We start from the raw sequence: 16,759 nt of genomic DNA, 5'->3' as shown, positions 1-16,759 counted from the left end.
GTGCCTGATTCTCTGGCATCCGCAGTCAAGTCACCTTTCTCATTTCTGCAGGCAAAGTGGACGGCGTCTACGCAGCCATCCACGTGGACAAGGAAGAGGCGATCCTGCCCACGGAGTACAGAGTGCTCTACGATTACACAGCCCAGGTAACCGGAAACGCTTCCAATGAGTCATTTCGGCTGTACCAGGCAGCGTGGTTGATCCCAGGTAGATGAGGCGGTTTAAACTCTGTGAGGAAAACTTTTTGAAAGGTTTGGAAATGGTCCCCGTGCTTTCGCTGCAAAACCACGCAATCCAGACGGGTGTGTGCACAGTGAAAAGGAGAAAATATACACTGGTGCAGAACAGATAACTATGGCTGATTCCACACGGGCCAAAAACAGCGGTGTGAAAATGGTGTGAAAACAGTATAAACCCTTTTACACCATTTTCACACCGTTTTCACACTGCTTTTTTTTGGCCCATGCGGAATCAGCCTCTGTGACTCAGCCACCGAGCGGCCATTGATAACGCCACCTTGGAACCAGCAAAGGACCATATTTCAAGGTTACGCCATACTTACAGGGAGAGATACCGGCAGCAATTCCACCCCAGGTCCCCAGCAAATGTCGAGTCTGAAAAGCAGAGGAAAGCGGCAGGAAATTGCCAACGAAAACCACTGGTAGAATGGATGAGGCTTTGGGCTTCTGTTCAACCTATATTCTAACGGCAATCCTGTTTCAGATTGTACGGGGAGGGAGGGCGAGGGCTCCCATCACTGAACGCTCCCCCATAAAATAAAATGCCCACACAGAAAACTAGCCGCACAGAGAGAAGGCTAAGCTAGAATCCTCCTTCCTGACTTGCTAGCTTTCTATTATGGAGGTGTTTTTTTTCTTTTTGCATGCGTGGAAGAGCACACGATCACGCAGTTGGAAACGACAGGGCTTAGGGCCTTCCGCACATGCAGAATAACGCACTTTCGATCCACTTCCACAATTGTTTGCAAGTGGATTTTGCTATTCCGCACAATAAAATCCAGCTGCTAAGTGCATTGAAAGTGGATTGAAAGTGCATTATTCTGCGTGTGCAGAAGGGGCCTTAGAAACACATTCATCACCTCCCGGGAGACCACGCCAAAGTATTCCGGCCTTTGTTTCCAATGTTGTTCTGTTTCCGTCTCCTTCCCAGTTGCTCCAGAGGTGCCCCGGGGTTGGGACATTCATCGTTTGTGGCAAACAAACCCAAGTCCGGTTCTGGTGGGTTTTCTGGGCTGTGTGGCTGTGGTCTGGTGGACTTCCCTCTGTGATACACCTCTGAAGATGCCAGCCACAGATGCAGGCGAAATGTTAGGAGCAAGATCCACCAGCCCACGGCCACACAGCCCGGAAAACCCACCACAACCAGTTGAATCCGGCCATGAAAGCCTTTGACAAAACCCAAGTCCCTTTCTCATGGCAATTCATACCTTGCTGCAGAACTGCAAACTAACGTTTGGTCTGTATCAGTAGACCGCTCCGTTGTGGGTTTTCCAGGCTGGGTGGCCGTGATCTGGCAACTTTATCTCCTGTAATGTTTCGCCTGCGTCTGTGGCTGGCGTCTTCAGAGACATGCCGCGGTAAGATGTGTTTCTCTCCACACTGTGCCAGGGAGAGAAACCCAGATATGCCTCTGGAGATGCCAGGCCTAGATGCAGGCAAGACGTTCGTTCGTTCGTTCGTTCGTTCGATCAATCAGCCAGCTTTATTGTGGTCGAAGACCAGAAAAGGCGTTAGGAGATAAAGCTACCAGACCTCGGACACACAACCTAGAAAACCCACAACAGTCAGTTGATCCTGTTGTCTTAGAGGAAAACTTTCCTTGCTCCAGTATAGAAAATTCTGCTTCTGGTTACGGAAACGGTCTTGAACCAACAGCCCAGCAGCATCCGATGTTTGACCCTTGCTGGAATAATCAAAAGAGGATTAAACTTTATTAGTGTTGAAAGTTATCAGGGAAATGCAGAAGATTGCGATAAGTGTGGTATCTTCAGAGGATCTGTATGGCCCGTCGTTCTAGCAGTATATTCTCTCCTGATGTTTAGCCTGCAAAGTGTGGCTGAAGATCCTACCAATGCATCCCTCTGAAGATGCCTGCCACAGATGCAGGAGAAACGTCAGGAGAGAATGCTGCTAGAACACGGCCATACAGCACCCCAGTGATTCCGGTTGTGAAAGCCTTCGACAATACATTAAACTTTATTTCCGTTCTTTTTCACCGTTCTCCTTCCAGAATTCAGACGAGCTGGATATCCAAGCAGGCGACACGGTCACGGTCATCGAAGCTGGCGAGGACGGCTGGTGGACGGTGGAGCAGAACGGAGAGCAGGGTTTTGTGCCGGGGTCCTACCTGGAGAAAGTTTGATGCGAGGGGCGTCCCTCACCAACCGGAAAACCCCTATCTGGACATCCTTCCTGTTTGCACTGACGGCTGCCAGATTTGTACAGCTGCCGAATCAAGTACCTGGCGTGTTGATTTACAGGGTTTAGACATTCAGACAGCTGATCTACCCACTGGAATGAATCTTTGGACTTTCCAAGGACATCTTCAAGAGAACTATCCTTGGCCGATGGGACCTCCGGGATCCGATTTAGGCGCACGTTCCAATTCCCAGCTGTTTGCGGCCGAATGTTCTTTCGAGGGAATGAAATGTTTAACTCGGGCTGCTACAAGATACTGCCCCGTTCTTTGTGGGGCTCAGCTGCTGGGGATTTGAACGCGAGAAGCAGGTGGGAGACTCAAAAAGAGACGAGCGGTCTGTTTCCTTGCCAAGGGCTTCACCGGAATCGCTCGTCAATGCTTTGAACTTGGAAGGGCCAGTCGCCATGTTACGTAAAGGCCGGCGGAATAAAACGCATGGGGACCAAAGACTGTGGAAATTACTGGAGCGCCGGACATGTCTGGAGTGCCTTTTTTGACCGTTCCAGCGGACCGCTTCAGGAAAATCCCAACACGCTGGAAACGAAGCTGGAATTGCAATGTAGCAGCAATGCATGTGAATCTACCCAAGTTCTCCAAAGGGACTGGATGATCTCAGCGTGGAGAGCCACCCTGGCGTAGTGGTTAAGAGCAGGTGCACTCTTATCTGGAAAACCGGGTTTGATTCCCCGCTCTGCCACTTGAGCTGTGGAGGCTTGTCTGGGGAACCAGGTTAGCTTGTGCACTCCAACACATGCCAGCTGGGTGATCTTGGGCTAGTCACAGTTCTTTGGAGCTCTCTCAGCCCCACCCACCTCACAGGGTGTTTGTTGTGAAGGGGGGGAAGGGAAAGGAGATTGCCAGCCCCTTTGAGTCTCCTTACAAGAGAGAAAGGGGGAATTTAAATCCAACTCTTCTTCTTCATTCCCTTCCAACCAATCCCCACTAAGCAATACCAGCATTTGGGTTTGGGCCATGTGTGTGATGGACAGGGGCCCTAACCACATGACACAAACTAAACTAAACTTCCCCCTACCACCAACCTAGTCCCCCAACCCACTCATCAAGCTGCCTTATGCTGCGTCAAACCAGCCGTCCGTCAAGTTCGGTATCGTCTGCTCTGACTGGCAGCCGCTGGTCTGTCACGTCATCTACGAACCGGTCCTTTTAACTGGAGACGCCTGGAATTGAACCTGGGAACTTCAGCATGTCCCAGGTAGAGACCTTCTCCATTACCTACTACCTGATAGCGTTTAACTGGTGAAGCCAGGAACCGAACCGGTGACCTTCGAAGGGATGCTCCGACACTGAGCCACGGCCCCTCGCTTTGGTTTGCCGTTAAAAGAGCATAAGCGCGTGCCCTATCCTAGCTGGCCCACTAACAAGACGACGAAGACAACCTGTCTGCAAGATAATCATAGTCTTTGATCAATGCTGGTTTGTTTGTTTGTTTTGCATTCGTGTAAATTCCTAACCTGGCTGTATGTATTACAGAATAACAGCTCTATTAACAACGGATTTTGTCGCTTTGATCAAAAGAGCCTCCTGCATCCTATTTGGTGCTGCAAAACCTCTCAACGCCACGTTTTTTCCTCCGGCCCCTTCTGCACACGCAGAATAAGGCACTTTCAATCCACTTTCGTGATTGCTTGCAAGCCGATTTGGCTCTTCCGCACAGTAAAATCCAGCTGCAAAGTGCACTGAAAGCAGATTGGAAGTGCATTATTCTGCATGTGCGGAAAGGGCCTTATCCCTTGCACAGGTGTCAAACTCGTGGCCCTCCAGATGTTATGGACTACAGTTCCCATCATCCCCTGCCAGCACGAGCAATTAGCCATGCTGGTAGGGGATGATGGGAACTGTAGTCCACAACATCTGGAGGGCCGCGAGTTTGATGCCTAAATGGGGTTTTGTACAGGGCAAAGAGATGGGTCTTGATCTTAAAGAGATTACAGTCTATCAGTGACGGTGAACCTTTTCGAGGCCGAGTGCCCAAATTGCAACCCCAAAAACACTTATTTATCACAGCAATTTAATCTCAATACTGAGGTTTTAGTTTAGAAAAACCGGGTGGCTCCAAGGCGTGCGTTACTCGGGAGTAAGCTTGGTGGTAGTCATTAGCTTTGCTTTGAAGCAACCGTGCAACTCTTCCAATGGGTGAATCACGACCCTAGGAGGGTTTACTCAGAAGCAAGCCCCATTGCCAACAACCGAGCTTACTCCCAGGTAAAGGATCACACTTTCATTCTTCCCATTAAAATCAGTGGGGTTTAACAGCGCTTAACAGGGTCACCTACACTGCTTCCCCAAAACTAGGTCTTAGGTTTAATGCTAATAATCTCCCTGAAATAATTACACTATTATCACATGACGAACTCTGTGCACCCGTGCCCACAGAGAGGGCTCTGAGTGCCACCTCTGGCACCCGTGCCATAGGTTCGCCACCACTGGTCTATCACTTGACCAAACGGCTACAGTGAAGGAAAGGACCGTAGATGCTTGTGCGACCTCTTGCACAGGAGGGAGCGTAAGAAATTCTGTGGGTTCACATACCTGGGGACTGGGCCCCACTCCCTGGTGAACCACGGTGTAACGGCGCTGCTCCTCTGAAGCAGCTACCCAGGGAATGCTACGTAAACAAGTTTTCCGTAAACTGCAAAATTCTATTGGAGAACATTTCAGAGAACTTTGTGAAAATGGCTCGGAGGGTCAGTTTAATTTCTTTTTGCACAGCCGAGGTATTCGTTTGCAATTCTGGGTCTTTTAAAATGTACGCGCGCCCTTTCCTCCGTCGGCAGAGACGGTCAGGATTTTTCTTTCCGAGTGAAAAGCTCCGGCTCTTTATTAGCTGCAGAGCTCCGGAGACTAAGATTTATTGTTGCCGCTTAATCCCTACTTCAGGCCTGCTCTAAAGCGCCTTTAGTGTCAGTTTCTTTACAATCGGGGAAAAGGGACCCCCCAAAAAAGAAAGCCGTCTCGTTCGGTGCTCTTGTCTTGGTAATCTGATTTGACGGCTGACGGGCAAGCAGGAGGGGTCCCTCCTTCCCCCAGAGATGACAAACATCTGCCAGCTGCATTCAGGCAAGAAAAGACTCCACGACACCATGGATGGCCCAGGAGCCGCTTGGGAAAGTGGCGACCTTTAACCCCCTCCCAGCAAGCCGCTTTCAAGTGGGGCCGCGCAATGCGCCAGCGGACGTGAGAACGGCCGTGGCCTCTGAATGGGGAAATGGCAGGTGCCCTCGGCCCCACGGAGGGCGATTTTGTTTCACTCCGTGCTGAAATTGTGGGTCGGTCGGGCCGGGCACAGGTCCCGAGTCAGATTGGCCGAGCGTCCTGTCAATCAAAATGTCTGACTACAATACTGAAGAATCGCTATTGTGGTTATATATAATGTAGCTCCCTGGTGTTTTGTGTCCGGCTCTGCCTCCTGCAATGGCCGTTTTGTGGCTGGGCCCAATTCCAAAGGTGTGAAGACTCCTGGTCTCAGAATTCAGGGGTCTGTGTTCGAATCTCCACTCCACCATCCAGTTTGCCAAGTCCCCCCCGGGACAGTCGTTGCCACATTCTGACCAACCTCCTCAGGCGGCAGAGCTGGGAATCAAACCCGGTTCCTCCAGATTAGATACACGAGCTCTTAGCATCCTACGCCACTGCTGCTTTGACGTGCCTACTCTAAGGGTTAACAACCGGTTGTTGTCAAGATAAAGCAGAGATGGAGAGCTGAGAATTTCACGCACACATTCTAAGATCTTTAGGGGAAGCAGCTCACCTGGCAGGGAGCTGACTGACATATTTCCTAGCAAATTACACATTTCATCCATACTTTGTGGCTGTAGGAGGAAACTTACCTGTGAAACTCGTAGGTAAGTCGCTTTATTTTGCCAAGGACTACTCAACACAAGCGTCCCCCTCCCCCAAATTAAAAGAACAGGTGGACCACAGTCTTGTTTGGAGAGAGATGTACAGAAGATTTATTTAATCAGGTCTTCTATTTACACAATTCACCTTCACGTACTGTTTTCGCTACTCTAGAAGAACAGTTCACTCGACACAAAAAACAGCTCCTCATAGAAAAAAAAAATGAAAATATTCATTATAGAACAGTAGTGCATACATTATACTCCTGAAAAGCCAGCCTGTACTTTAAAACAAAGAGGTTTCGGAAGATCTGCTCGGTCGAAGTTTTTTGTTTTTTAAAAAGGTCAAGAGATGTGCTCGTGCGACTCTAAAAATTTTGGTTAGTAGGAGTTTCGTTGTGGTGTTTGGGGCTTCGCTTAATGCTCTGTGGAGACACAAACACTGCTGACAGGCAAGATTTTTTTTGGGGGGGAGTGACAGGTGAAACCTTGCAAAATCAAAACGCAGCCGACCTTCCTTCACACGACCGGCCGATTGCTCCCCGCGGCGAAGACCGGAAGGATTCCGCACGCAAGGTTAAAAACCCGGACGGGGTCCGGAGGCAATTGGCCAGCCTTGAGCGGCAAACTCTACCTCTCTCGGGTCACGCTGCTCGTTTTGTCGACGGTTCCGAGATTAGCGTTTATTTGGTTACTCGAAATATACAGAGGGGGAGGGAGGCCACAGTAATAGGGGGGAGGGCTGGGGTGAAGGGAAGGCTTCGGTTTCGCCTGTCGCCAGTGTACGCGTTTGCCATCCCGGCTCACTTGACCGAATCGACGGCGCCGAATCGAAACACCTTTTTTTTCCAAGCGGAGGGGAACAGGAAATTCAGGTTCTTCGGCTTCTTCTACGCGTAGGTCCCTCCGGTGATGAGCAGTTCGTAAGCAGGGTCCCGACTCCTCCGGCAGAGGACGATGCAAGCACAGAGCATGCCTAAGAGCTGGGGTGGGGTGAGAGAACAAATTGAGTGCACACAGGAGCACCAAGGGCAACAGTTACTGTCCACCAGCGAGTAAAACTGCTTTTCTGGAGTACAGAAAGATAAACAAACCCCACAGGCTTGACTGATGGTGAAAGAAGCAATAAATCGAGACGTTTATCTCCAACTGAAGCCCTGCTACGTTTTCGACTTCTCTGTATTTTGTTGAGCGACACTTTCTAGCGGGAAATGTTTGTCCAACCTTATCAGCTGGTTCTTTCCCTGCCAACTCGAAACTGAGCAAATATCCAAGTCCGGCTTGCTCGGCGCCAACGGGAAGTGGGTAGCAGGTCAAAGACGTTGGACCGAACACAATTGGGGGGTGGGCGGGCCAGCAATTAAATACATTGTCGAAGGCTTTCACGGCCGGAATCACTGGGGTACTGTGTGGTTTCCGGGCTGTACGGCCTCTGAAGATGCCAGCCACAGATGCAGGCGAGACGTCAGGAGAGAATGCTGCTAGAACACGGCCATACAGCCCGGAAACCGCACATCACCCCAATTAAATACATGTTTGAAATAAAACGAATACTCTATGCTTTCACAGGAGAACGAAAGAAATCATGGTTAATTCAAGTTTCCATTGAGTACTGCCAGCCGTTTCTACTAGTAACAGCTTAGTTTCCTGATTGTTGCGGGTTTTCCGGGCTGCGTGGCCGTGGTCTGGTGGATCTTGTTCCTAACATTTCGCCTGCATCTGTGGCCGGCATCTTCAGAGGTGTATCACAGAGAGAAGTGTGTTACACACCGTGTCCAGTTGTGACACACTTCTCTCTGGACACAGTGTGTAACACACTTCTCTCTGTGATACACCTCTGAAGATGCCACCCACAGATGCAGGTGAAATGTTAGGAACAAGATCTACCAGACCACGGCCACACAGCCTGGAAAACCCACAACAACCAGTTGAATCTGGCCGTGAAAGCCTTCGACAAGCTTGGTTTCCGTTAAGCAGTACCTGCTCGCTAGGCGCAGGAGAGGTACCCCTAATACATTCTGCCAATAAGCAACTCATCTGACGACTCTTATTTAAAGCGCCAGACAAGTAATAACAACACACTCTCTGTCAAGTCAGGATAAGACTCAACAAGGCTTGGGCTCTACCGCTTGTAAGTTGGAAGAAAATATCCGCACAGAAGGGAAGAGAAGAAGAGTTTGGATTTATATCCCCCCTTTCTCTCCTGCAGGAGACTCAAAGGGGCTGACAATCTCCTTGCCCTTCCCCCCTCACAACAAACACCCTGTGAGGTGGGTGGGGCTGAGAGAGCTCCGAGAAGCTGTGACTAGCCCAAGGTCACCCAGCTGGCATGTGCGGGAGTGCACAGGCTAATCTGAATTCCCCAGATAAGCCTCCACAGCTCAGGCGGCAGAGCGGGGAATCAAACCCGGTTCCTCCAGATTAGATACACGAGCTCTTAGCCTCCTACGCCACTGCTGCTTTGACGCGCCCACTCGAAGGGTTAACAACCAGTTCTACAAAGGGGCGGAAATTTCCCAACCTTAGGTCAACATTTCAGAACCAGCAGGCACCCTGCCCTCAAACCTCTCTCGAGCAATGTTTATGCAGCCGTTTGGGAGGAAACATGACCCTGCTTCGGGAAACACACGCTCAGTGCATTTAGATGGCGCATTTTGCGGGTCAGGGTGGCACCTGCGTCCTCTCCGGAGTTCAGCTTTACAGCTGGGGCATGCCCTTGGATCCAACGGGGCAAAGGCAACCAAAAAGGGGGAAGCTGCGTTATCGAGCACAGCGTTCTTGTTCTTAAAATGTGGCGGTCTTACCTGGATGGCAGCAAAGCCCAGCGCTGCCCAAATGACGTACATCATGATCTCCTGCAGCTTCTTTACCACCAGGGCCTCGCACCCCTAAGAAACAAACACACACGTCACTGATATCATTTAGCCTAAATTGGCCATGCTGGCAGGGGCTGATGGGAATTGTAGTCCGTGAACATCTGGAGTGCCATAGGTTTGACACCACTGAAGGGCATTCCTTTTCATAGAACCTATAAAGGGTTTTTTTTACGAGGGACACCAGAATAGAGGAGGAGGAGGAGGAGGAGGAGGAGGAGGAGGAGGAGGAGGAGGAGGAGGAGGAGGAGGAGGAGAAGAAGAAAAAGAAGAAGTTTGGATTTATATCCCCCCTTTCTCTCCTGCAAGGAGACTCAAAGGGGCTGACAATCTCCTTCTGAATGCTGAACTTTATCCATTTACCAGTATAAATTCAGTATAATTCAGTATACTAATTAATTGTTGATACAGTTAGTAGGTTAGAAATAATGTAACTATAATTTGAAATGATATATAATTATAAACTTGAGATGTAACAAAGTATTTTCGATATTAGATTGTGTATCTTATGTTTTACTAGCTGGAAGTCAATGCACTATTTTCCCCCCCTTTTTTCTTTATGTCTTTACATCTTTTTATAATGTTCTTTATTATGTAAACATAATTTGAAATTGTATTTATTTCTATATGTGTATATATATATTTTTCTTTTCTGTTTATTGTATAATGTGGTTAATTTAAATAAAGGTGATAAAATACAAAAAAAAATAAGAATGCTGAACTTTATCATTCCCGCTGCCTAAAGGAAGTTCAGAATATTTTGAAGGATCCGTCTCACCCGGCATACTCTCTTTTTGAACTGTTACCATCTGGCAGACGATATAGGATTCTAAAAACAAGGACAAGTCAGCTCAGAGACAGCTTCTATTCTAGAGCTGCGGCTATGCTGAACTCCGCGGTTTCGTGTTGATGTGTTTGGGGTTGTACAGGGATGGATGGAGGAAGAAGAAGAAGAAGAAGAGTTTGGATTTATATCCCCCCTTTCTCTCCTGCAGGAGACTCAAAGGGGCTGACAATCTCCTTGCCCTTCCCCCCTCACAACAAACACCCTGTGAGGTAGGTGGGGCTGAGAGAGCTCCGTAGAGCTGTGACTAGCCCAAGGTCACCTAGCTGGTGTGTGTGGGAGTGTACAGGCTAATCTGAATTCCCCAGATAAGCCTCCACAGCTCAGGCGGCAGAGCTGGGAATCAAACCCGGTTCCTCCAGATTAGATACACGAGCTCTTAACCTCCTACGCCACTGCTGAATGTGAGGATGGGCTGTGAGCTCTGAAACAGTGTGCATCGGGGAATGCTTGTAAATTTTGTTGTGCGTGCACGATGGCAATAAATGCTTCTTATCTTATCGTAAGGGGTACCGACCTCGCCGTAAAGGTCTGTGGGATGAGCCAGGCTCCCCGTGCAGTTGCTAACGCTGGCTTTGCAGCAGCTCAGGGGCACGCTGTTGTTTTTCATTTCTTTGAACCAGTTTGTCGTGTTCCAGTCTGTGTAGTTGTGGATACCACAACAATGCAGCTGTATTAAAGAGAGAGAGAGAGGGGTTACATTTGGCATTGCAAAAAAATTAAACCAGCCATCTAACCCTGAGTAACTCAGCCACTCCAATTAAGAAGAGTTGGATTTATATCCCCTTTTCTCTCCTGTAAGGAGACCCCTCGCGCCAAACCCCGCCGGCAAACCAGACTAGCCCAAGGTCACCCAGCTGCCGTGCGCGTTGGGAGCGCACAAGCTAATCTGGTTCACCAGACAAGCCTCCACAGCTCAAGGGGCAGAGTGGGGAATCAAACCTGGTTCTCCAGACTAGACTACACCTGCTCTTAACCACTACACCATGCTGGCTCTTGATGCCAAGAGAGACTTCGGGGGCACAATTTTTTTGATTCCCTCTTTGAAGCAACGAACCATCAGCCGGATGTCCTTGTGTTACTCTGACCGCCTTGCGGAGGCGCAGTGGAGCGTGTGAACATGAAAGTTTGTGTGACAGGTGCCAAACGGCATGGCCTTCGGGACCAAGTTATCACACCAGCACATGCTCTAGCGCTGGCCTGGTGGAACCCTCTACCACCAGCTGTCCGGGCCCTGCGGGACCTTGGAGAATTCCGCAGGGCCTGTAAGACCGAATTGTTCCGCCGGGCCTTTGGAGCGTCCAGCCGCTGATAGTGCCTCCACCCCCCACCCTCTGCTTATAGGGCCCTCTCTGTTTACAGAGCCCTAACATCATTGGGACCCATTCTTTTTCCGGGGAGGGTTGTATATGGACTTCGTGGGGCTACTGTTTTAGAATTTACTTATTTTACACTATGTTTTATATATGATTTTATGTTGTTCACCGCCCTGAGCCCTTCAGGGATAGGGCGGTATACCTAATCAATCAATCAATCAATCAATCAATCAATCAATCAATCAATCAATCAATTAAATCAATTAATCAATCAATCAATCAATCAATCAATCAATCAATCAATCAATCAGGTAGCTTTGGCGGCTTCCAGGAGAGGAATCTGAACACAGAGAGACCTTCTATGGAGGTCATGGCTTCCTGCTCGGCCCTGTCGCATAGGGAACAGGTGAGCCCCTGCCTTGTAGGGTTCGGCAGACCACCCCAACTTTGTTGTTACAACACCTGGGCGGGTGGCAGAACGGCACCTGCCCTCACCTGTCTCTGCACGTAGTCAATGGCGCGGCTGGCAGCATCTGGGTTTGTCCCATTATATGCGTCGTACACTTTCGTGATGCTGTGATTGACTTCATCCTCCACCTGGTTTGGGGGGGAAAAGACAAAACCCCCAAAATACAGTCATCCATTTGGCTTTCCATTCTGAACAGATAACTCTGGCAAACAACGTATGCATAAAACAGGGGCCCCGATGAAGACGGTCCTTAAACACTCGTCCAATGGGATACTTTACAGCCAATATAAAATGCTGATTGGCTGTTTTCGCCCACGGGATCATTTTTGGGGACTGGGTGAGAAGTTACGGTCTGGCCAATCAACCTTAAGACGAGGCAACAGTGCAAATCTAACATCTGCTATCCTGTCCGGAGCAGATGAAAGGAAGTCGCTGGTTGACCGGAAAGAGAATTGAGATAAAGTATTTCTCAGCTCCCTCCTGAGTATGAAGCAAATGGAGAACAAGGCTGTTTGAAATACCGGATTACTTCTGTGACACTTGCAAGCATGCGTCTTGCTCCACTTAGAGCGGAGAGTGAAGGAGGCACAAAGCACGGGGAATGATTTTAAAAGTTATATGCTCTCTTTTCTTCTGAGCATCTCACGCCCCACAGCAGAGTTACTGGAACGCTGGTCCCCCTTTATCTTGAATACTGTACCTGCCCCGAATAAGGTGGTTGGTGGGTAGAATCCGTACCGCAGTGGAGACGAAAAGGGAAGAGGAATTGTGCTAACTTTCAACAGACCATGGGTGTGGAGAGATCCTTTTCTAAAGTAATCCCCACACCATTCAATTGTGGAGATGTCAGTGAAAGGAGTCAGGAATGAATAGAGGGAAGGTTCATATAACTACAACTACAGTCTTTGCCCGTCTCTTCCCCACTCTTATAACCAATGAAACTAAGGTCGATTCCGCACTTGGGTTATCTACCTAAGTTCGAGCTGTGTTCGACCTAAGTGCTCCGCACAGCCACTGGGATCGACGTGGTTTTGTACCAGCTTTGCCCCGTGTAACGGTCAAATTTCCGACTCCAGTTGGGAACTACTACTTTTTCAGGGAACTGCACGCCGTAATCTCAGCTCGATTCAGCTGAGTAAAGTCGCGACCAAGAATCTCTGGTGCCAGGAAGTCCCCATTCAACCAATCGCTACAGCTGAGTGTTTCAGAGCATGCTGCCTTTTCAGCTGTTGACGGAAATCAAAACGCCACCTTCGTCCCTCCATTCCTCTGGCAGTTTTTTTAATAACGTGTGTAGGGATAGACGGAACATGGCTGTAGAACAGTAGCCAATTGGAACGGAGCGGCGAAGAGGCACAGGATGATTCCGCCCTCTGAGCTGGGATCAAGCTGGTTGCAGTGGTGAACAACAATGGTTTTCCGAGCTCTAGGTTAGTAATTCCTTCTCAGGGAACTGTGTCGAACCTATTTTACTCATGTGCGGAATCGCCCTATGTCAAGGAAGTGTGTTTATCTGCCACCTCCAGCACTCAAGTTTCAGAGCCCAGGATAATTAAGATTTCATCCCCCGCTTGATGACCTCAAATGGTCATTTTCCACTGTTGCTATCTTGGTTGATGTGCTATCTTTTAAAGAAAATGCAATGAAGGGATTGTCCCCTTCGTTGTGGATAGTTTTTTAACACCGACTGGGTCAAATGTCACAGACTCCAGGAACGGTAGCAACCCGAGCGTAAGGCAGGTATTGCAGCCATGAGGAGGGGACTGCAATGATTTAGATGGGGTGTGACCCAAAAATATCTGAAGGGGGGGGCAAGAGATTCTTGTGACTCCCCAACACGCTACAAACAGCATAGTTTTAGAATGAATCTCTACATCTTCAGACTCAACCAGGTTCTTTGAAACTAACCAAAAAAACCAGGGGGAGGGGAGCAGTTATTTGATCTTGAACAACGGACGTTACTGCCAAGTCGAGAAAAAGAATAACGTTAAAAATACTACAGGAGGAATCATTCACCACCCGCCAGTGACCCCGGCTTCTTGATTCGCCGCCTTAGTCCTTCTTAGCGCTTCATCTCTTTTAAGACTTCTAATTACTTCCTTCGGCAGCGAGTGTGCCGTTTTTATTTTTACGCCTGTAATTCCAGCCCGGCAGCCTCCTCCGATTTCGCCTGCGGGTTTACAAAATCCCAAGCCCGGAGGTTTGCGAGCCCCGTTGTAAGAGTTTTGTGTGAGAGAGACCGATTTACCTTCGCTCTGTAGATGTAGCCCAGAACCACCTAATTCTCACCACTTCCTCTGTGACGAAGTTAATTACGAAAGCAGGAGGATGACTGCACAAACTGCGTGTCCCGAAACAAAAAAAAGGTAATACAGCACTGTGGTTTTAAAGGTAGTCGGGAAACGTGAGGATCTGGTGTAAACACAGCTTTCCTGCTTATTGGTTATGCAACGATAACTTAACTCAAGATCTCTGGGTAACACAGAACACACACAATCCCAGTATGTTACAGGATCTTATCAAGCAATCATTTGAGTACGTAGGCCCCAAATCAAAGAGACCAAAAGACCCAGAAAAGATTCCAGCACTGCTTTACCGGGCAACGCCACGGGAAGCTCGAGTTACGTCTGCGCAAGCGTCATGAAATATTTTGCAGTCTCGTACTTTGAGTCAAATTAGTCTATTATGCATGTCGAACACGAGTGTGTCTCCGATGCTTGAAAGAGGCAGCTCCCGTTACAGTGGATGTTATTTCACTGACCGAGTACCGAACGAGCTGAGCTTTGTTATGGGGTAATCATCCCCCCCCCTTCTGTATTATAAATCTCGAGCAGGAGCGTTAAGAACAGTTTTACTGTCGAATCTGAAGATGATACATAAGTGGCTAAAAAGCAGGATTTGCTCATGGTGAGCAGATAACTGTGAACGAGAAGAAGAGTTTGGATTTATATCCCCCCCCTTTCTCTCCTGTAAGGAGACTAAAAGGGGCTTACAAGCTCCTTTCCCTTCCCCCCCCCACAACAAACCCCCTGTGAGGTGGGTGGAGCTGAGAGAACTCCGAAGAACTGTGACTCGCTCAAGATCTCCCAGCTGGCATGTGTTGGAGTGCACAAGCTAATCTGGTTCCCCAGATAAGCCTCTGCCACTCAGGTGGAGGAGTGGGGAATCAAACCCGGTTCCTCAGATTAGAGCATACCCGATCTTAACCACTACGCCACGCTGGGTCTTAGCACTCGACAAAGGGAAAGTTGTTCCAGACAATAGTGGCCACTTACCGTCGCGAGCCCACAGCGACTCTCTCGGATCGTGGCGCAGCAGCCGATGAGACCGATGATGAAGAGGAGCGTCCCCACAGCTATGATAACCACGGCAGGGATGAGCGTGTAGACGTCCTCGAAGAAGTGGTCGTAGTCATCGTACGTGATGAAGACGTAAGCGCCCACGTAGCACAGAATGCCCGCCGCCGCCTGTCAAGACACAGCTGGGTTCAAACCTCTGCCACGGGGACGTGGTTATGATTGGCTTCAAGGTTGTTGTTTTTTCAGATTTCTGGTCGGTTCTACCCTAAGTCCATGGTGGCGAACCTTTGGCACTCCAGATGTTATGGACTGCAATTCCCATCAGTCCCCCACCCCCCCCCCCCTCACGGCCCAAACCCCCCCCCCCCCCCCACCCCCCCCCCCCCCCACCCCCCCCCCCCCCCCCCACCCCCCCCCCCCCCCCCCCACCCCCACCCCCCCCCCCCCCACCCCCCCCCCCCCCACCCCCCCCCCCCCCCCCCCCCCCCCCCCCCCACCCCCCCCACCCCCCACCCCCCCCCCCCCCCACCCCCCCCCCCCCCCACCCCCCCCCCCCCCCACCCCCCCCCCCCCCCACCCCCCCCCCCCCCCACCCCCCCCCCCCCCCACCCCCCCCCCCCCCCACCCCCCCCCCCCCCCACCCCCCCCCCCCCCCACCCCCCCCCCCCCCCACCCCCCCCCCCCCCCACCCCCCCCCCCCCCCACCCCCCCCCCCCCCCACCCCCCCCCCCCCCCACCCCCCCCCCCCCCCACCCCCCCCCCCCCCCACCCCCCCCCCCCCCCACCCCCCCCCCCCCCCACCCCCCCCCCCCCCCACCCCCCCCCCCCCCCACCCCCCCCCCCCCCCACCCCCCCCCCCCCCCACCCCCCCCCCCCCCCACCCCCCCCCCCCCCCACCCCCCCCCCCCCCCACCCCCCCCCCCCCCCACCCCCCCCCCCCCCCACCCCCCCCCCCCCCCACCCCCCCCCCCCCCCACCCCCCCCCCCCCCCACCCCCCCCCCCCCCCACCCCCCCCCCCCCCCACCCCCCCCCCCCCCCACCCCCCCCCCCCCCCACCCCCCCCCCCCCCCACCCCCCCCCCCCCCCACCCCCCCCCCCCCCCACCCCCCCCCCCCCCCACCCCCCCCCCCCCCCACCCCCCCCCCCCCCCACCCCCCCCCCCCCCCACCCCCCCCCCCCCCCACCCCCCCCCCCCCCCACCCCCCCCCCCCCCCACCCCCCCCCCCCCCCACCCCCCCCCCCCCCCACCCCCCCCCCCCCCCACCCCCCCCCCCCCCCACCCCCCCCCCCCCCCACCCCCCCCCCCCCCCACCCCCCCCCCCCCCCACCCCCCCCCCCCCCCACCCCCCCCCCCCCCCACCCCCCCCCCCCCCCACCCCCCCCCCCCCCCACCCCCCCCCCCCCCCACCCCCCCCCCCCCCCACCCCCCCCCCCCCCCACCCCCCCCCCCCCCCACCCCCCCCCCCCCCCACCCCCCCCCCCCCCCACCCCCCCCCCCCCCCACCCCCCCCCCCCCCCACCCCCCCCCCCCCCCACCCCCCCCCCCCCCCACCCCCCCCCCCCCCCACCCCCCCCCCCCCCCACCCCCCCCCCCCCCCACCCCCCCCCCCCCCCACCCCCCCCCCCCCCCACCCCCCCCCCCCCCCACCCCCCCCCCCCCC

General features: G+C 52.6%; 2 protein-coding genes across 2 annotated transcripts in view; one reads left to right on the top strand and one right to left on the bottom strand.

Moving 5' to 3' along the window:
- Positions 1 to 3,162, top strand: part of PSTPIP1 (proline-serine-threonine phosphatase interacting protein 1) — a 41,580-nt gene extending 38,418 nt beyond the window's left edge. Inside the window, exons 14-15 of the mRNA XM_048519627.1 lie at positions 52 to 146; positions 2,251 to 3,162. Coding sequence (XP_048375584.1) covers positions 52 to 146; positions 2,251 to 2,382 — 227 coding nt within the window. The 3' untranslated portion in view covers positions 2,383 to 3,162. The remainder of the gene's footprint in view (positions 1 to 51; positions 147 to 2,250) is intronic.
- A 3,221-nt stretch (positions 3,163 to 6,383) lies between these two features.
- TSPAN3 (tetraspanin 3) overlaps positions 6,384 to 16,759 on the bottom strand; it is a 47,523-nt gene continuing 37,147 nt past the window's right edge. Inside the window, exons 5-10 of the mRNA XM_048519728.1 lie at positions 15,074 to 15,268; positions 14,047 to 14,076; positions 11,825 to 11,926; positions 10,531 to 10,683; positions 9,101 to 9,184; positions 6,384 to 7,279 (exon numbers count right to left, since the gene is read on the bottom strand). Of these exons, the coding sequence (XP_048375685.1) occupies positions 7,187 to 7,279; positions 9,101 to 9,184; positions 10,531 to 10,683; positions 11,825 to 11,926; positions 14,047 to 14,076; positions 15,074 to 15,268 (657 nt within the window). The 3' untranslated portion in view covers positions 6,384 to 7,186. The remainder of the gene's footprint in view (positions 7,280 to 9,100; positions 9,185 to 10,530; positions 10,684 to 11,824; positions 11,927 to 14,046; positions 14,077 to 15,073; positions 15,269 to 16,759) is intronic.

The sequence above is a fragment of the Sphaerodactylus townsendi genome, linkage group LG17 (genome assembly GCF_021028975.2).
Source record: "Sphaerodactylus townsendi isolate TG3544 linkage group LG17, MPM_Stown_v2.3, whole genome shotgun sequence".
Taxonomy (NCBI): Eukaryota; Metazoa; Chordata; class Lepidosauria; order Squamata; family Sphaerodactylidae; genus Sphaerodactylus; species Sphaerodactylus townsendi.
The sequence above is the reverse complement of the archived record's forward strand: the minus strand, read 5'-3'. Positions and strand labels throughout refer to the sequence as shown.